The sequence below is a fragment of the Monopterus albus genome, unplaced genomic scaffold (genome assembly GCF_001952655.1).
Source record: "Monopterus albus unplaced genomic scaffold, M_albus_1.0 scaffold8.1, whole genome shotgun sequence".
Lineage (NCBI taxonomy): Eukaryota > Metazoa > Chordata > Actinopteri > Synbranchiformes > Synbranchidae > Monopterus > Monopterus albus.
This window is the reverse complement of record NW_018127888.1, coordinates 1,380,917-1,401,585: the sequence shown is the minus strand read 5'-3', so window position 1 is coordinate 1,401,585 and position 20,669 is coordinate 1,380,917. Positions and strand designations below refer to the sequence as shown.

General features: G+C 39.8%; 3 protein-coding genes and 1 long non-coding RNA gene across 4 annotated transcripts in view; 2 read left to right on the top strand and 2 right to left on the bottom strand.

The window, feature by feature from the left end:
* Positions 1 to 1,979: 1,979 nt before the first annotated feature.
* On the bottom strand, positions 1,980 to 4,447 carry LOC109951550 (T-box transcription factor TBX1-A-like). Its single transcript, XM_020586123.1, has 8 exons — positions 4,441 to 4,447; positions 4,142 to 4,349; positions 3,936 to 4,037; positions 3,565 to 3,736; positions 3,264 to 3,419; positions 3,013 to 3,080; positions 2,604 to 2,713; positions 1,980 to 2,161 (listed from the first exon to the last, which is right to left on the bottom strand). Exons 1-8 carry the CDS (start codon positions 4,445 to 4,447, stop codon positions 1,980 to 1,982), a joined length of 1,005 nt encoding a protein of 334 aa, XP_020441779.1.
* Positions 4,240 to 20,669, top strand: part of LOC109951540 (centrosomal protein of 164 kDa) — a 27,359-nt gene continuing 10,929 nt past the window's right edge. The window contains exons 1-9 of the mRNA XM_020586111.1: positions 4,240 to 4,331; positions 4,541 to 4,667; positions 15,298 to 15,381; positions 16,640 to 16,751; positions 17,683 to 17,908; positions 18,233 to 18,397; positions 18,501 to 18,611; positions 18,726 to 18,806; positions 19,133 to 19,237. Coding sequence (XP_020441767.1) covers positions 4,595 to 4,667; positions 15,298 to 15,381; positions 16,640 to 16,751; positions 17,683 to 17,908; positions 18,233 to 18,397; positions 18,501 to 18,611; positions 18,726 to 18,806; positions 19,133 to 19,237 — 957 coding nt within the window. The 5' untranslated portion in view covers positions 4,240 to 4,331; positions 4,541 to 4,594. The remainder of the gene's footprint in view (positions 4,332 to 4,540; positions 4,668 to 15,297; positions 15,382 to 16,639; positions 16,752 to 17,682; positions 17,909 to 18,232; positions 18,398 to 18,500; positions 18,612 to 18,725; positions 18,807 to 19,132; positions 19,238 to 20,669) is intronic.
* On the top strand, positions 4,675 to 6,189 carry LOC109951518 (uncharacterized). Its single transcript, XR_002273625.1, has 2 exons — positions 4,675 to 5,588; positions 5,625 to 6,189. It is a non-coding gene; the product is annotated as an uncharacterized LOC109951518 (long non-coding RNA).
* LOC109951515 (apolipoprotein A-I) lies at positions 6,176 to 8,267 on the bottom strand. Its single transcript, XM_020586056.1, has 4 exons — positions 8,250 to 8,267; positions 7,569 to 7,620; positions 7,249 to 7,393; positions 6,176 to 7,063 (listed from the first exon to the last, which is right to left on the bottom strand). The coding sequence occupies exons 2-4, from the start codon at positions 7,609 to 7,611 to the stop codon at positions 6,460 to 6,462; spliced, it is 792 nt and encodes a 263-aa protein (XP_020441712.1). The 5' UTR covers positions 7,612 to 7,620; positions 8,250 to 8,267; the 3' UTR covers positions 6,176 to 6,459.

Sequence of the window (20,669 nt, the reverse complement as noted above, 5' to 3'; positions counted from 1 at the left end):
TCCCTGTCACTTTTGCACCTTTTCCGGCCACATTCTTCCCTTCTTCTTAACACTCTGTTAATATACTTTGATACTGCGCTCTGTGAGCATCCAGCTTCTTTTGCAATTGCCTTTTGAGACTTTTCCTCCTTATGGAGGGTGTCAATGATGGTCGTCTGCACAACCGTCAAGTCAGCAGTCTTCCCCATGATTCTGAAGCCTACTAAGCCAGACTGAGACAATTTCAAGGCTGAGGAAACCTTTGCAGGTGTTTTGCATTAATTAGCTGACTAGATTGGGACACAGGGAGCCTACAATGTTGAACTTTGTCATGATATTCTAATTTTGTGAAATACTGGATTTGGGTTTTTTTTGTCTTTAATCCATAATCATCAAAATTGAAACAAATAAAGGCTTGAAATATTTCACTTTGTGTGCAGTGAACTAATATAACATACAAGTTTCACTTTTTGAAACAAATTATTGAAATAAATGGACTTTCCCTCGATATTCTAATTTTTTGGCACATACCTGTAAAGACATACCACCCGCGGGCCCCCGAACTAGAGACAGAACCGGACCCGGAGGACAACCCCTCCGCTCCCAACGAGGTTAGTGACTCTCGTGGTACAGGGGGAGGGTCTGATGGCGGGGATGGGATCACCCGGCAGCCAGGACGTGAACGCCGGGCCCCCACACATTTGAGTGACTTTGTGTTGGGCTGATGAGGGTTGTGGGGGCACTAACCCTCTCGGGTGGGGGCTATGTGGCGACCCTGACCGACCGCTGATGTTCATGTGTTTTGTTGTGTGCAAATGGGTTTGACACTGTTGTTGAAAGCTGTGCATGTATTGGTTACCGCTGTTTCGGTGAAATACCCGCGCTGTTCTGTCCAATGTGGGGTTTGGGGAGGAACTAGTACGGAAGAGTATAAGAGGGGTAACAGGTGGGTGTGTCAGTGTGATCGCAGTTGGCGCGGAACATGGAATGCCGTGAGGGAGTGTTGCTACTGCTTTCTTTTTCTGCTATTTTCTTTTTCCTGTGAGCACACGGTGCCAGGTATATCGCAGTTTCATTTTGCATTCTTATTCTGTTCAATAAAAGCCAAGAAAAGACAGAGAAGGTGTTCTCCTCAATGTCAGCCTAGGTGCCAAGACACAGCTGGATAGTGAGATGTCACAGTTTAGGATAGGGTCAGGCCAGCTCCGCTCATCCGAACTAGTGGAGCGCCACATTACTATAGGCCAATGTTACATTAGACAAACCCATATTATAATTCCAAACTGAAATAAACGCTCATTCCTATCAAGGTGACTTATTCCACTCTGATAATCGGGTTTTTAATGTAACCATTCCAGTCGTGACAGTAATTACAATTTGTAATAATAATTCACTTTGGTACAATGAGCTGAACTGCCCACTTTAAATGGATTTGTAGCAGTGATTATGGTGAGGACACAATAACAAGTAGCCTTTAGTTTACTTTATAATGCGAGACTTTTAATTTGAACCCTGGGATACTTTGCATTTTGGGTAATGCCGTTTTCACCGTGATTACTTCGCGGATCATAGTAATTTCTATTCTCATATCAGGCTTGCTCTCATCCCGAACAACCATAACTAAATTTAGGAACAACTCTGCAATAAAAATATTGGAAGGTATTTTTATTAACCCAGAAAACATACAGATGCATTGCAGTTGCAAAAATGTTAAAATGAGAAATCACCATGTGATTTTAATGGACGAGACATAGAGTGTTTGTTACTCACTTGTGAGTTTGATAGAGCTTCTTGTATTTTACTTTTTTTATGTGTATGATACTATACTTATACCATATGGCTTCATTGCAGTTCATCTATCTAACACTTACATAACTTTATAACTTGCAGAATGAGTATCCCTAAATTAATTTGGTGAGGGAGACCATAAACTATGTACATTTATTATAAACACAAAATAAAAGAGCAAGTAAAAACAGTGTCACTTTGATCATTTTTTCCTATGGCAGGTTATCTCTCACTTGAGATGATCCTGTACAGTCCCAGTAGGAAGTGAGAGGGACAAAGGAAGAAGGTGTTAAAAAGCTGCCACCATCTTTCCTCTCTATGGTGAGTCCAACTGAGTCTTGGCAGTGGTGAAACAGTTCGCTCTGCTCCACCGACTGGGTAGGCTCCTTCTGTCCTGAGAATGTAAAAAAATTGTTGAACAGGTAAGAGTGATTGATATTTAGCTCAAAATTGTATCCTCTGTCTATTAAAACCTAAATAAGTGGCACATTGCTTATTCTAATCATCAGATTCTGCCAGTTAAACAATCAGCTTCATAACACCAGAGTATTAAGACTGAGAAATACTGAGTAATGTGTTTCATAATTTATTCTTTAAATCAGCCTTTTGTAATAACCATCTATTCATCAAATGTTGTAGCTCCAACAATTTATTATTACAAAATTAAAGGAAATTTGCAAAGGACCTCAAGCAATCCCTGTATAGAAATAGTTGATGTGGGTGAATTGGAAAGAATGATATTAAATGAGCAAAAACTAGAATGAAACAATGTATAGTGAACAAGATTATTCACATTGAGTTGCTGCAATTAACATATACTAACTAGCGATACCCACTAGTTGAAGGTTTTGAGCCCCTGCTTCTCTGCTCTTCAAGTTTGGTGGTGAGGGGCTTTGCTCTGCCCTCTGGCGGACACCACACTGCCAGGGGCCTGGAATTACCCACCCTATACACATGCACACGCACCCACCCACACACACACACACACACACACACACACACACACACACACAGATGATCATGAACCTCACTGTTCACCATACATGGTTTGCCCTGTGTGAACTTCCTTTGCATACAAAGGTCAAAGATTAGTTATCATCCAGTCTGCTGCCTTATCACTGTTTGCCAGCTGATAACAGTGATACACTGTAATCTAGTCGTGATTTCGACTGGCCTATGCAGGAAAAGATGTGTTTCTTAATCAGCTGCATTCAGGCCTGAGTGAATGACTGATAAGACACTTACCAGTCTTGGGGATCTGTAGTCCTGAAGCCTTTAGCAAATGGGTTACTAGCTATTTTTAGCTGTGTGATCTAAGAGAGAGGGGGGGAGAGGGGGTACAATAAATAAGACAAAAACCAAATAAATGACTGCCTAAACCTAGTTATGTTAATTCATGCACAATGAAAAAAAAACTGCCATGGTAGAAAAGTGTCAGGTATCTGATGGGCCTGGGTAATATTCAGTTTGAAGTCTGTTGATTCTGGGTTTCTTACCCGGTGGTTCTGATAGGCAGTGACTGCCATGAAGCATGTCTCTGGGAAGGAAAAAGAGCAGAAGTTTCTGTATGCATTTAAGTGGCTGTTAGGCACTGGATCCACATACACCACATGAAAGCGAGGCTGGTAGCGATGCATGGAGTTTAATATCATCTAGCAAAGAGGAAGTAGGAGGAAACACGACAAGCAAGTCTAAAGAGGACATTTAATATGAAATGGAAATCAAAACATTGTGCTTTTTTTCTTAAGTTCTCTGCTCCTTTGTAATGCAGGAGTCACATTAAAGACATCAACTGACATGTCCGTTGTCATCCAGCAGGTTATTGGTGAGCTTGAGAGTATCAAAGGATACAGTCTGCTTCATCCACTGAGCCCCAAGGGCAGGTGAGTCTGGGTGGAAATGCATCCTGCTTGGGGCTGTAACATCTGCTCTCCCTGACACCAACCAGGATGAGCTGTGGAAGGCATATCTGACACACACACACACAATAAAATGTTTGGAATAAGGACTTGTAATGTCCGATGATGTTTGCAAAGTTTCAAAAAGCACAGATCTAGGTGAGACGCTGACAATATCGGCTTGAATGAAACAGATCAAAAATAAGGTAAAAACATTTTCTGTCTGTTGCACAGTAATTGCTGACACCTCACTCTGTATGTGTGACTGACCTGTATCTTTTATTGTCAACAGGAATGAAGTCCATGAGCAGGACATATTCAGCAGCAGGATCCATCCCAGAGATTTGCACCTGGAATGTTGGGAACATCCTCCTGCAACATATGAACACATAAATGAGCATAATGTCATAAAAATAAGAGGAAAAAGTGCAAGATAAGTTAATTATGGAACATAAATCTGTGTGTTATATTGTCACCTTCCAGCTTTGGTAACAATCATTTCTGTGCCCAGCTGGTCAAACTGCTGCCAGAGTGCTTGCATCTCCAGCTGAACTCTAACCCCAGTGATCTGAGGGGCCTTGGTGCTCGACAGTGGCCCCCCGTCTGCACGCCAGGGTGGTGACAGTTCACAGCTCTGGGACAGCTGAGGACCTGAGGAGAAGAAAGGTGTAAAGGGAACTTTAGCTGAGATTTGGATCACAGGTTTTGTCTGTAGTCATCATATAAATGTATATGTTCTCCACAAAGCTCACAGTTTTGAACATAAAACACTTACCGTCCATATTTTGAATGTCTTCTAGATGAATAATATGGATGATTTTTAAAAATTCTTCCTCTGATATTTCTGTTCACTGTAGTCTGTTCTTTCACTTCAGGCCACAAGTTTCAACTCCTGTCATCATCGGGGCTGACCAAGACTAGCGGGGACTATGCAACATAAAACTGAAGGCAAAAATCTTCCCCTCTGTCCAGCTCCAGGTGCTGTGGTAGATCCACATCCAAGTGAGTGGTTGTTGTGTCCAGAAACAAGCTGGCTTTATATGCCATGAGGCTCTCACCGGGGACCTCCATGCTGGCCTCATCCATTACAATACTCATATTGTCAATGGAATGCACTAATCACAGCTGCACGCGCATGCATGCTGATGCCCTCATGAACTGTGAATACATAAATGTGTGCACGTGCAGACACACACACCGTGTTTCTGGAGCATCTAGAGATCTCTGCTTGCAATTCCGATAGTTTCTTATAGCCTAAAGGCTTAAGTGGAGCTTGTCTTGTCCAACCAGTAGCAGATTAATAACATCCTAAACAGCCCAGTGTTACAGGGTGTGGACAGATGAAGACAACAAACTGCTTTTATTATTCAAAGCCTATTTTGTTGGAGTGCAATTTCAACACCATACTAATTGGAGAATTGGTTATTTCTAAAAACTGACTAAGGTGGAGTGAGGGGAAGTGAAGCCACAGGTAGATTTTCAAAAAAAGAGGGTTTTATTTACCCATAATGAAAAAATTAAAAGCGTTTTTTCTGGTTTTGTTTAATGGCAACATTCTTGCATATTTATAAAATACTACAAATTAGACTGTGGCAGGAATACAATGATAAAGTTCTGGACTTAATTCCATTGTTGTTTGCTGTTAATGGTGTTAGGTCTCAGAGTGTCTCATGGTGCATGTGAAGTGAGTTTTGTGTCATATCAAAATATTTCACAAATGATATTATGACCATGATCACTCAAATTGTTTCCTTACAAATGTGTTTGGAAGTATTTAGTTGTGTAGTTGTGATGTGTGTACGCATATCTGCATCTACATCCTCATGTGGCACTTTAATGGAACAGTGTTGAAGGGTTCTAGCCTGAGGGATCCAACCCAGCAAAGAGGGCTTTTCCCTAATAAAGCACATGACTTAGTCACTTGTGGGCTTTTCCCTAATAAAGCACATGACTATATAGGCCAATAGGCCAATTTGCACCCACAACCAGCTCATTAATCACAGTGCTCAGGACCACAGGCAGAAATACCTCATATGGTATTGGATTCCTGTATTAAGTATAACTGATTGTATTGATATTGTTCTTGTCCAAAGGACCTTTAGTTCAATGATGACCTCCCAAAAATGCTGCCTGTGTGTAAGGACCTTAGCAGCTCAGTGATGTCAAACACACTTCCATAAAGCTAAAGCTTTACTGTTATTTTCATGAGAGGGTAATTTCTGTTCTCAAATTGCATATTATATTTTGATAGTTTAAATCAAATTAATTATATTGTAATATTGGCTTTAGAAGATGCAGATGCTAATGTAATAACAAAGTGAATTGCAGTGTGTTATAGGCAATTTTGCTTCATTACAGACTAATTATTTAAGATTAAGAAAAAAGAAAATAATCTAAATGGTATATGAAACTGTTCAAGTTAGAGTCAGAGATAGTATAAACAGTCAGATGTTTATTGAGCTGTATATCATCAAAGCACAGTTTTCATCAGTTAAGCATCATTACACAGGTTCAGGCACAACACGTACAACTGTTACACAAAATGTAAGCAGTTGGCCAAGCACTGAGTGAAGCATGTGTGTGCTGAGCATGTATGTCCGTGTATTTCTTTGCTTTCATGTGCTTGTGCAAGGTGTTTGCTTGGGAGAGAGAATAAGAGTCCCACCATTTTGTTGCAAAGAAGTGCATCATTTAAGCACTGGCTTCATTTTGGGAGGTGCTCTGTGTGTGCATGTGAAGAAAGAAGGAATGGAGAAAGTTGGAATGGATTAAGATCAGACAGGATAGAGAGGATTTAGTTTGGGGTGAAGGTAGCAGAAATGGCCTGGCTGATTTCCTGGAGCTTTTCCTTGATACCATCAAATGAAGCTGCAACCTTTGTTCTCAGGGCAGCAAGGTCATCGGGGCTGACATTTTGTGCATGGTCGTAGACCTGCTTCATCTGCTCCTTGTATTCCTCGACGTAAGGAGTGGCAATTTCCTTCAGTTGCTCCACACGCTCAGTGAGCTTGGTACGCACAGCCTCCACAATGGGCAACAGGGCAGCCTTGGTCTCCTCAATGTTGGTAGCCACCTTGGTACGCAGCTCCTCCATAATGGGCTCTAGCTTGGTCTTCAGAGCTTCCAGGTTAGCTGCATGCTGGTCATGGTACTCTTTGAAGATGGGGTCCAACTGGGCGTGGTACTCCGCGAAGTGTTTGTTGATGACCTCCCTCAGCTTAGCACGTTTGGGCGCAAGCTCAGTTTTCAGGGTCTCGATGTCATTAATGACAGAGGCACGGAAGTCAGCTGTGGCTTCAGCAATGGTAGAGACAACATTGTCAGTGGTAGGGGAAATAGAACCCCGCAAAGCACTAATCTGATTGTGAATTTCATCTATGCGCTGACTTAGCCTGGTCCTGGGGGAGTACAGAGATAGAGAGAGAAATATAATTTTAGCTCAAGTTAAATAAATATACCAATGCATAAATGGTGACAAAAGAACTCAAAAGACAGATAAAGGTAGAAAGTGGAATGAACAAGTGACTGAGAAGGTATCAGTTACAGAAGGTGGGATTGGCTGAGGAGAATGGTACAGCCTTACTTGAGCTCCTTGTATTCAGTGTCATCAAGGCCCTGCAGTGATCTCTGGGCACTTTCCCTCAAATTATTCAAGTAGACATCCAGAGCAGCCCGGGCATGGGCCAAATGGGTATGAGGATCAGCTTGCAGGGGAGCGGCCTGAGAGCCTGAGGAAGAAAGGCAAGGAAAGGAGGGGAGGAGAGATGACAACACAGTATTTCAAATGTCATTTAAAATAGAACATTTATTTTAGATATTGTATCTGTTATGTAAAACAGTCTGACTGGGTGAAGCTGTAAATGCAGGTTAGTGTATTAGCAAATCAGAGTAGTCAGTACTCACCGACAGCCAGCAGAAGGGCAAGAGCGAGAGCTACGAATTTCATGATGTTGGTCTAGAATGGAAAAAGAGACAAAGTTATTGGTTTTTCAGTGGACATGATACACTCACAGTATTACAATTAAAGGAGTTTCAATAAATAAATGCTTACATTCCACAAAGAAATGCACAAAAATCCAATTTTAAAATAGAAAACCAAATCAAACCCTGTTAATACAAAAAGGTCCTTCACCTCAAAGCATTGTGAAGGCCATAAAAGCAGGCTTGAAAGTAAGAATGGCTCAACACACTGTTAAAGCTGCATACCTATCCCTGAATGAGCCCAATTTAGTTAATATTAATGATATGGCTGTCTATTAAAAGAACTGCAATCTCGGTAGATTTGAGAAAACGCAAGCGGATTAGCACTGGATTGCTATGCATTGCTGACACAATCAGAGAATTAGCAAATAGGCTCTCCGAACTCACAGACAATTTCAATTCGCAGCTAAACACCATGATCTAAAAGTTGCTATTAATTAAATGACATCTCAGAGTCAAGTTGACACTACAATTTGTCTTTCTTCCAGAGAAACTGATTTTTGGCATATGTTCACAACTTCATCAAAGCTTACAGAGTGCAGAAGGCTCACTCAACAGTTATTCTTTTCTGATGACCTATTCTACACTAGTTGGTGGTCTTACCTGGTGGAGTTGCTGATGATAGTGAACAACTTCAGCAAGAGCAGACTTTTATAGTGTCTGAGTGAGGGATGAGACCATGTGAGGAGGAAAGGGGGGGTGGAGGTTTGAGGACTGTGTGTCTCTGTGGAGATGGACCTCAGCCCCAGTCATCTCCCTCAGCAGGGGGGACTGGGTTAAGAGTTCAGTGGTCACCTGCTGGAAGGCAGCAGACACACTGACAAATGCAGTCACAGGATACCATTATCATACATGTACTGTAACTTTTGCAGAAGTACAAATCTTAAGTAGAAAAGTACAAATCAGAAGTACAAAGAATCTAATAATGCTCAAAATTCACCACACTTTTTAGGACAATAGGACATTTTACTGGTGGTACTTGTTAGCATTTTCTTAACTTGATAAGGGCCTTTCTTATTGTATAGAAGACATAAAAAGCCAACTTGATGTCAAGATGGGGCCATGGCGTGGTTTGAATATGAGTCATAATATAGAGGTTTTCTATTATGTCAAACGAAGAAGTGGTGGAGGAGAAAAATGGTTGGAATGAAGGGTAATAAAGTGGACAACAAGCAAAAAAGTTTGAAAAAAGATAAGGCTACAGAAAAAAAAATGTTTTTTTTTTTTTTTACATAGCCTAAGTAAAGGTGCCTGGACTGGGCCCTGATTTATTTTCTACATTTTTATGACATACTCTTCAAACAATAGTTTAGGCTGACTCACCACACTAGTTTCCTTGCATTTGTTAGAGAAGAGCATGAAGGGCAGAGAAGCTGCACTGTTGACCCTGCCAAGAAAAACACACAAGAGCAAATAGACACTGACTTGACGCAATTGACTCTCTGAAACGTGATCACATTCAGTATCCTCTCAATAAATTGTGAATAACAAATACAGACACATATACCTACACTAACAAGACAACGTAACATAGTGCAGTAATCAAGAAAGAACAAAGTATCAAGACAGACTTATCTCACGTCGCAGATAACATTTGTAGCTGGTATGTGTGCGATGGTTAATGGGTCAAAGTGTAGCGTGTACCATGCTGTTGTTTGTTGTCCTGTCACTGGTGGACTTTGTCACTGTGGCTTTATGTAATTTGAGAACTAGGAATCATTATAGCATGCAGAGTCGTCTCTAATTATACACATATGTGCACAAGACACTGTCATCATTGGTGTAAAGTAACTAAGTACATTTAGTTAAGTTCTGTAAAAAAATTTGTGCAGTCTGTACTTTAGTTACTTTTCAGAATCTAATAAACCAAAATGCAATATAATCATTATACTTTAATGATTCCCGGTTGGAAATTCACAAGTTACCCAGCTGTAATTCCTATTATATTTAGGTAGTTAACATTAGTTCCACCGTTAACATCTCCTGCATTAAATGTGATGTACTGTACATAATAATTCATCAATAATTATAGTCCAATAACACAGGACTTAAACTTGTAACAGAGTATTGCTACTTTTACTTAAGTAAAGAATCCAAATACTTCTTCTACCACTGATTATAATGTCTTCTGTCAAACAAGCCCTACCCATAGAAAATTGTTACCTGCTCATATTCTTTTGAGATTTAAGGTTTTATGTGAAAACACAGACAAAGATTGAAAGTATGTGGTAAAATCAATAAATAGTATTAACATAAAATATATATTAACACACTGTTTATGTAAATAAACAGTTTAATTTTAATGGAAGAAGTCACATAACATATGCACTTTCAGTAATATTTGTTTAATTAACCCTTGTGAGGAAATAACTGCACAAGCATATAGTAACAGGGGTACCAAGATGGAAGAAAAATGTTGAAACCAGTTACTGTCAGGGTGCAAGCTAGTCTAATACGGCAGGGTTATTAGGTGCAAGGTTAATCATTGTCATCAGTGGTCAGTAGAAATGAATTGTAAGCAAAAGTCTGGTCTGCGGGTTGTGGCCTAACCCTTCCAGTAGTCTATACAATCAATGCATGTTTGTCTGAATGCCATTACTGTAGCTGTAAAACCTTTGGACTATCATTGCTTGCTCTGAGTGATTTTATCGTGTCCACTGCATGCTTTTTGTAATGTGTGACACACATACAGCACACTGTTTATAGCTGAGACTGAAGTTGTCCCTTAGACTATTAGAAACTCAACTGTATATAGTGGATCAAACTGTTTGCATATGATTTCTTGTGGGCCCTTTACAGTGGTGTGGTTGTTATGATATTTACTGCATTTATTGCAGAGTTGTGGTGTTGCGTTTCACTACATTGTGCAAGGATTTGTTTTTCTACAATGTTTTTCGTTGTGTGATTGTTTTTAGAGTCTGTTTGTGCCTGTCTAAAGGCCTGATCACATTCTGCCATGCCTTGTCTTTCCCACATCCGTTTCCTTTTGTCATTTATGCTTTGACACTGTGGTGTCAGTCTTCTCTCTCACTACAGACTCGTTCACTCTTTATTTTTACAGACAGGAGCCAAGCTGAGCCTGATGAGTGTGGGTAACAAAGCAGTCACAGATGTAAGTCTCATCAATGCCTGCTGAGCTCACACTGTCCTTATCAACTCTAGACATTTGTCTGAGACCAATTAGCAAAATACAGTAGACAATGAGAAACATTTAACAATGGAAGCATTGTAGGTGACGTGTGTCTGCAATAGGGACGGACATAATTTAGCCAAGTAAAGCAATGTATCAAAATCTAATAAAGAGAACTGAATGCATTACTTTAAAACAGCAGTGTACTAGTGCTGTCAATCGACAAAAAAAGCAACTGAAAAAACTTTGGCAATCCTTAAATTGTCTTAAATAATGTTTGGGTTTTGAACCACTAGCTGAACAAAACAAACACCTTAAAGATGCTACCTTGTATTCTGAGAAACTGTTAGGGACATTTTTCAAAAAGTAAGAGTAATAAAGTAATAAAAATGATCAATAAGGAAAATAACTGTTAGTTGCAGGTCACCACTATATGCACCAAGCACAGTAAGAGACAGAACAAATCACAGCACATGGCCCCTCTGAATGGCTTCAGCTTGTACTGTCTTTGTGCAGCAGTCTTTAGGGCTTTTGCCCTGGTCTGTGAGATAAGAGTGTTCTACATATCAGCTGCTCAGAGCTGCTGACCCTGAGTGAAACAGGTCTTGTCAAAAGAGTCACTCTTATCTGGTACCACAACCTTTGAGACTGCTTGCATTGCACCGCTGATTCAGCATTCACTCTGAGCCATCTGTCTTGATTACTACCGTCATAACTGCTATCAATAGGACCTCAGTACTGTTAGCTGGTGAGACAGTTGCTAAGGCTACATATTTTGTAACACTTTAAAGGCAGCTGAACACTCCATTCTTATGCACGGTGAGAAAAACATTTAAAACTGGCAAAAATATGTCCAAAAGTCTATCAATGGGACAGTAAAGGTTAGAGACAAACAATTTAAAGGACCAAATTTCAGGGTTATACTGTAACTTTTGGGCTAAATCACAGTCACCTCATTGGCAGCACTATCAATAGGTTTGCAAGCATTCTGTGGATTTAATTTAAGGAAACATGAATGTTAAATAGAGACAATCATGTATTGAAAGAAGAATTTTGTCTATTTTGATGGTTTTTGTTAAAGTTACATAAAGCTAAATATCCAGGTTAACGTGATGGGATTTGTCAAAGCTCTACTAAGATCTTGTTTGTTGATGATCAGCAACCTGTGGCCATGAAACAGACAGATGTGGGGTAATTGCCTGGAGATGATAAATATTTAATCAGCAATTCCACCATTTGATCAGGCTTTGACTGAGGTTCAGAGGTCACGTCATTGTTCCAGTTGCCTTCATGATGGAGTACTGTTCTTAAATCAGCAGGGGTGGTTGTCTCAGCTGTAAGCAACAGTGTGGAGCTCTCTCGCATTTTCTCCAATACACACACCACTTCACTGATGTGATTTTGCAATATCACATCTGTTGAGGTCGCTTCTGCTTTAATAAAGATATTTACACCACCTGGTTGTAGAGTGTCACTGTAGGTTGCAGCGCTCTGTGGGTTGTACAGCCCGCCAGCAAAGCAAGAGAATCCACCCTGAACTCTGATAACCTAAATCATTCCGAGAGCAAAATAAGACGATGTCCTGTCACCATGAACTAGTGTTTATTCATAAAATAATCCACACAGTCTCAAGGACACTTTCACTATTCGACACCTCCTTAATCAGAGAATAATGAGACACAGCAGGGCAAATTCTGTGCCAATCAACATGCAATGAGTTGTCACTTGGACCACTGACAGGGAACATTATCTTCTTCATTTATTATGCTATTTAACCATTTTCTGTTCTTACGACTGTTTTAAAGTTAAAACGGTTTGTTAAAGTGTGCAGTAAATGTTAGGACCTGGCAACATAAGAAAAACATTTCCCTTGATCAAGTGAAGCTGATGCAAATGCAGCAAGAAATTCAATGTTAAAATGACCAGAAGGACATTATTTAAAAAAAAAATATGAACACACAATATAGTGTAATTCTTTACTTTCTTTATAGGTGCATACTGTACATGTCCCCTCAAGAAGAGCAGCCAGTAAAACTATTTTATTAATTATGTTAGATCATTTTATGGTACTATTTAATACACATTTACTTGACTGCTATTCTACTGTTTTTCAGAGGAAAATTTGTGTTTTACTTCACTACACTTATCTGATGGCTCTATCTACAATGGACTACAAGTATGCAGATAAATATTACATTTCTGATTTTCAAGTGTAAGTTACCACTTAAATACATATGTAGAAATATAACATTTTGAATATATTAACTTTACTGTGAGTATCTTAGATTCACTGTAACTATTACATAAATTATTTGAATATTTTTTGTTCACCACTAGTTTTAAATAATGTCTAAATGAAGTATTGAATCTGCAAGTTCATAAGTATTGCAACAAAAAAAAGCAGAAAAACAGGGCTACCACTGTCATAAATGAACAAGTTTTAATATTGTAAAGAATCAACTTCACTGCTACCATATTGTAGTTTATTCTCAAACTGAAACAAAGTGCATGATATAATTTTGTAGTGCTGAGACTGTATTACACATTGCAATTGCACATTGGGACTAGTTTGGTGCAATTTAACATTAGACTGGTCTGTTCTAGTTTGGTGCGTAGGTGTTGAATTGGTCATCTTGAGTTTCAAGGCCTGTTTGTAATTCTAAAGCTACCATTGCCCAAGACATAGAGGCCATTCACCCTGATCCTAAAACCAACTGCCCACGCCATAGACAAAACAAACACAGGATGGAAGAACTGTCGTTCTTATATAAAGCCATACATGTCCAAAACCTAATTCAGATAGGTTTTTGGTACGTATTATATCCTGCTGCATAGCAATTATAATAATTCATATGTAGGTAGGTAGTCCAAAGACATGCAGCTTAGGTTGATTGGTGTCTCTAAATTGCCCATAGGAGTGTGCGTGTTAGAAAATGAATGCATGTGTAATAAGTAAGAAATTCTCCTACATGGAGGAATAGGAAAATATATGTTGAGTGTTGTTCACCTTTGTGCATTATTGGCACCACATTAAGATAAAGCATTGAAATTATTTACCCAGTTCAGTGCATTGCTACAACTGCCATTTGGGGAGTAGAGACAACTTGTGAAGTGAACTAGGATGTTTCATCAGTCCTTCCCTCTTCTGCCCTCTTGTGGTTAAAACCCTTTGTAAAGACATCAGGACAGAAGTCAAACTAACACAGTGCCATGTACTTAAAGCTACAGTCCTACCCTCTGCACATATCACTGCACCACACCGGTTTTGTTGACAATAGTCAAGAGTGAATTGCATGATAAAGGTGTCAGCAATCTGATATCACTCCTTCCAGGACTGGACAAGGGCACTGTTTAGCAGCACAGTGTTAATGCAGCCCCCAGCTGTGAGTGAGAGGCTTAGGGAGAGAAAGTGCCACTTGACACACCAACTTTCCTTACAATTACACATGAAAATAAATACACCTACACATGTTTCACAAGCAAAGCAAAAACAATCAGAAAGTGATATTTTAGGCATGTGTAAGTGGTTGAACATGTATAACGATTGGTACTTTCAGGTGCAGTTTAAAATATAAAGCGCATTAAATTGAAGGACCCATTCAAGTTATATAGACAAATAAGTATTCTATAAAAGACAAAAAAAATTCATCATTTGGTATTCTTGTTTTGTTTTTTTACACGTAGGTCTGCCTACCTTTTTTAATACATTAATATTGCTCAATTTAATAAAAAAAAGCAAAAGTATCTTTGATATTATTTAGTGTCTGCAGTTCTGCATAGGCAAAGACGGTTTTTTGACGTGTCTTTCAATCAAACAAAAGCCACGCGCGATTTTACTGATAAAAGATTTCCATTTCCACAAGATTGCCGATACAAGTTTGCAGAGCAAATACTCGAATTGGGATCTTACGAGGATGATTGAACGCTTCATGTGGCTCAGCCAGTCAGATTCACGTCTCCATCGTCAACAGGAAACGGGGAAGCGTCCTTGGAGATGTTGGAGTAACTCGCATTTTCTCCCTCCTACATAATGTTTGTGTCAAAACACTGACGACTAATCGACATTGCCACATGAGCAAATGAGAAAGCGATTAAATGTTTGGAAGGTAAACCACTTATCAGAAATACGCTGTTATCTAACTAGTCGGCTAGCTAAGCTAACGTTAAATAGCTAGTTAGATGGCGCCCAGCTAATGTTGAAGTTGGCTGAGATGCTAGTTTAATTAGCTCATCCCTTTCCTTGCTGTCCTACGTACTACTCTATTTAATACCTTTATAACGAGTTCACGTCGATATTTTTCTATCTACGTAAATACTAATGTGCGTTACTGTTGCACATTTAAGATCGGTTTTATAATAAACCCTCGCTTTTCTTTGTCTGGCTGGATGCGACAATGAATGGCAAAATAAAATCTTTAGTTTTCTGCCATAGTGTTATAATACGAACAGTATATTATGTTATCTATATCTTCCTTTCTTTTGCCGGTCAGTCATTCTGTTTTGCATTTTCGGTGTCTGCAGTAACCATGACTGCAGCTGCTCTCGTAGGAGACCAGCTGATCCTTGAAGAGGACTATGATGAGAACTATATACCCTCTGAACAAGGTTTGAACCGATGTGAAATCCTTGGCTTGATTGGTTTACACTGTTGTACCCGGTACTTTTTACCGTACTGACTCTGAGAGACGAGGCAGTCCAAGTAACTACAAAACAGTGCTGATTTATTCCATGAACACAGGTAAAAATTAACATTACACGCTCAGGCATCTTGCACCCCCAAACTGCACGCAGGCAGCTGGAAGATGAAAAACCCCAAACCCAACAGGCCTGTACATTATATCCCTTCGGTTGGGCTAGCCCCATACTACACAGAAACGTCAACCGAGACGTCTCTGTTACCAGCTTTGCAGCTGGTCATAGCAGTAGTCAAAACATGAAGCAAATCAACGTGTGAATGTGTGTGTCTGTTGGTTAAGTGGTGTGTAACTAAAAACATTCTCACAGACTTCTAGTAACATGTCGTGACTCAAACATAAGAACATATTATGGCTAAGGCTACAGTTATACACGTCATAATAATAATATTAAACACCCTGTCTGCTGACAGTCATCAGCTCTTCTCTCTAGTTATCCTTGACCAGATGTACCCTGTAGAAACTCATAAGCATGACTAAGCATTTAACAGTCTAACTAGCCATCCTATCTCCACTAAACATTTCTAATACATAAAGTATCTATCCAATTTCTATCTGACTAAAAATACCTAACAACACCGATATATGTTGATTATTGTTGCATAAAAGATAAGTAGTTTGAATAATATTGAATACAGCAGCCCCCGTATCCCTCTCCCTCCCTCTGTGTTTGTGTGTGTGTGTGTGTGTGTGTGAGAGGTGTCAAATAAAAGGAAAGCCCAATATAATGTTTTTTAGTAACGTGTTGGACTGCCACATGCGAGTGCACAGTGACAAATCATTCTTCCAAAAGATATTCTCTCATGTGGTGGTTTGAAGATGGTGGTGTAGAACGCCGTCTAACACCTCGGTCCAAAATGTCCCATAGGTGTTCAACTGTGTTGAGATCTGGTGACTTTGAAGGCCATAGCATATGATTCACATCATTTTCACACTCATTAAACCTTTCACTGACCCCTAGTGGCCCACAGATGGGGGCTTTACAGTCCTGAAAGAGACCACTCATACTGTTATATCATGGTATATTTTCGGGTGCCTCACCCTGCCTAAGTGAGCTGTTCAGTTCACATGTGTACAGCATTGTTTGTTATGGGATACTGTAGAGCAGACTTACGGTACATTCAACTCCTCATATTATTCTGTGTTTCTCTATTTCTCTTTATCATCAGAGATCCAAGAGTACGCAAGAGAGATTGGCATTGATCCCAACAGTGAGCCAGAGCTCCTGTGGCTGGCCAGGGAGGGCATTGTTGCCCCTCTGCCTCCCGAGTGGAAGCCGTGGTAAGTAAGGGGAGAATCTTTAACAGAAATCACTATAATATGGAATGAAGTTGTATAGCAAACATAGTGAGGAAACATTGTCTGCATGGATTTAAACGGTGTGATGTTGTAAATAGTCGTAGTGATATTGAATGAGGCCCCAAAGACAGCAGCTGTCAGGTATGCTACCCAGCCACTTTAATTTATTTGAGTATGTTTGATAGGAATCTACTGTGCTGCATGAGTGTTTGTGTCCTCACAGCTAACCAAGGGTGAAGGTCTGTTCCTAACAACTGTAAAGTTAAGATGCATAGCAACCTTCACTCAACAGGGAGATGTTAGCTGCAGTAAACTTGTATAAATAATGAATTTAACTGATTTCAGCGCCCATTTAATATACCAATATCAGAACACAGTTCAATTTAAGGTATAGTTTGAAGGGTATGTGGATGATTGATTTTTCTATACTGTAGCCAGTATTTTGACTATTGCTCAAAAATAATAATATAATGCAGAACTACTTTAAAACTCAAATTCAAGTGACCACCCTGTGCACTATACATTGTCCACTATTTCACATCTGTGTGTGTGTGTTCCTGTCCACAGATGATGATAATCAATCACAGAGAAAACAAATCAAGGAACTGGTTGATTTTGTATATTGAGCTTCTGTCTGATGATTTGAGGGAGATTGCTCTAAGAATAAAACTGAAATTTGCTCTCAAACATTATTCATAGTTTATGGCCCAACAAATCTTTTAGATATGGGTATGTGGAATTATACAGTTTATTTGCCTCACTGTTTGGTTTCAGGTGACAACACATGCTCTGGTGACATCCCTCTGTTCACATACCTATCTACCCACTCCTTACCTTTCCTGAGCTTGTTTGGAAGTCGTAAGAGCAGCAAATGGTTAATTACCCTGCTCCCCCATCCCCCCCTCTTCCACAGCCAGGATGTGACTGGAGACATCTACTATTTTAACTTCTCTACGGGCCAGTCCACCTGGGATCATCCCTGTGATGAGCACTACCGTCGCCTGGTTGCCCAGGAGCGTGAACGCACCCAGCTCACGGCCACTGCTGGAGCAACCGGAGCAAAGAAGGACAAGAAGAAGAAGAAAGACAAGAAGGAGAAGAAGGAGAAAAAAAAGAAGGAGCCACTCAAGACTCCCGGAGTGGGTGGTTATTATATTTTTACATAGTTTTAATATTAGTGACATGACAACATTAAGACACTGGTCACCTCAGCACCATGTTTGTTTTTAGCCAAACAAGTGCAAAATTAGGCTTCACTAAAAAGGCCTTCCCCGAAGATGCAAATGCTTGATCTATGTTAGATTAAACATTTCAGTAAATAAAATGCAGTTAAAAATATGTTGTTGATGCTTCTTTTGAAGAGAGATGGACCCCACAGCTGGTTTCATAGGAACAATTCATTGTTGCTAGACATCAGAATCCTTTGACACACCCAGTCGGCCATTTGTTTGCTTGTTCTTTAGGCACTGAGTTTACCATTAGGACCCCTGCCATCCCCACTGGGCAGCCTGGCTCCTCTGAGAGGTCTGGATGTCCCTGGCCCAGGCCCATTCTCTGGACCTGCCCCTGCTCTCCGGGGGTCCCTTGGCAGCTCTGGCGGGCTGGAGCCCCTTAAGACATCCCTTGGGGTAAGATTCTAGTGCTCTGTGAAGATTCATACTGTATGATAAGCTTTCTTCAGACTCTCCCAAACCCTTTTTCCATACTGTGTTCAATTTCTTCTTCTGTCAGGGCCCTTGGAGTAGTGGGGTATCCAGTGTTTTAGGCAGCAGGCAGGATGAGCGGGTGTCTGTTACTCTGCCTGGCTCTGATGATGGTGAAGACAAAATCTCAGAAAATGAGGTACAGTGCAACTTAAAGACAAAAGTAAAATGATGGAAGTTGTTGGTTTAGCTTCTTTTGGCTCTTAGATATACATGCTCTTTGCACTTATAAAACTTGATATTATCTTTTCAGCACAGTCCTCGTAGTTCAGACAGACTTCTAAAGAATCTCCATCTTGACTTGGATGCTCTTGGAGGAGGCCTGCAGTATGAGGTAGACAGAATAATTTGCCTTCTATAACACTTTTTTGGCAATTGATGGTAGTATAGAGGGAGATGAGATATAAGGGGAAAGAGAGGGGTATGACTTGCAACACAGGTTATTTGTTTGAAAATAGGACGGTAGATATTGTGGTCATGTGTTATGCACCTTAACTATTAGACCACAGGATGTCCCAATAACTCCCTTGCTCCCAGGCTTCTATCTTTGACAAGAATAACTGATTCTGTTTGTTTGATTACATGTCTGTGTCAGACGTATACAGGTATTTTAGGTATGAGTGTGCTTTTCTTATTTAATATTCTTACGGTGTGCTGTAGGACAGTGAAGCCAGTGGTGGAGCTCAACCTGAGGAGAGGACCGACCCAGAGCTGCAGGACTTGGCCCTGTCTGGAGACCACAGTGCTGAACCAGCATCCCAACAGGTAAAAACTCATATATTCACTTTTTCACTGGCTCCAAGCTATGTATTTGTCTGTCTCACTTGTTCTGATTTCTGTTTGAGTAATCAAAATATAGCCTCTCTCTCATTTCTGTTCTCGATGTTCCACTTGTGTGCCCTGTTCTTTGAATGGTCATAGTGCATAATATTCTGTGATTGATGAATGACTACTTGACTGAAACATATTTACATATTGCATGTGTTGACAGAACTTCTAGATGCATAACCCTTCAATCCCAGGTATATCACTAGTTTTGGAGGGTAATATGGAGTTTCTATCTTTAAACCAGAGACACTTTACAAGACCAGAGTAACTTCTTTTCCCCCACTTTGCTTAAAAAAGCAGGCTTTCATAACTTTCAAAAGACACAATGTTGTTTTTTCTAATTTAATCCTTTAATCATAAGAGCATAGTAATGTGACATGTTTCTACACAGTCTCAGAGTATCATTGCCACAGTGGGCTTTTCTTGTTGTCTCATGTGACTGTGGTTTCTTCTGTTTCTGTATCTTCTCTTGTGTTTTTTTTTTTTTACCTTTAAACCTCTTGCCTTTCCACTGTGACCTGTATGTGTTAATGTACTGTAGCTCCTGTGCTGCTGGGATTTGTCCTATGGGCACGGCTGCTACTGTGTCTTCCTCTTTGTCCTGTTGTCTTCCTACTGTCACTGTTACTGCTTTGCTGTCTGATAATGCCATCTTCATCCTTCAAAACCATTAATACACTTTACATTTTGTGTGTGTGTGTGTGTGTGTGTGGGGTGCTTAAAAAGGAAATCACATTGGACAAACAAACTTGCCCCCTGTGTGTGTGTCTGTGTTTCAGTGTGAAAGACACCCAAAACAAGACGTTTTGTATATCTTTCTAAGCATACTGTACATCCATGATTTTTTAAATTTTGTTGTAATTTACACTCACTGGCCACTTTATTAGGTACCCCTGTATAATTGTATGCAATTCGATACAATACTTCCACTTCTGTGTTTTTGAAGCTCAAAATGCTTCAGTTTTTGGTGAAATTGTCATAAATATATAAATTCAATTATATGTTTATTATTGAGGTCGTAGTTCAAAGTGGTGTTGCACTGAACTACATTATATTCAGAGGTGTTCCTATTATTTTGACCCTCTCATGTATGTAGCTGGGGAGGAAAATATAGAGACACCTTTAAATATAATGTAGTCCAGTACAACACCACCTTTAACTATGACATCAATAATAAACATAAAATTGAATTTATGACAATTTCACCAAAAACTGAAACATTTTGAGCTTCATACACACAGATGTTAACATCTGACATCCCTGACATCTGTAGTTATGAAGTCAGAATCAGAGCTACACACATGAGAGGGTCAAAATAATAGGAACACCTTTGAATATAATGTAGTTCAGTGCAACACCACTTTTATAT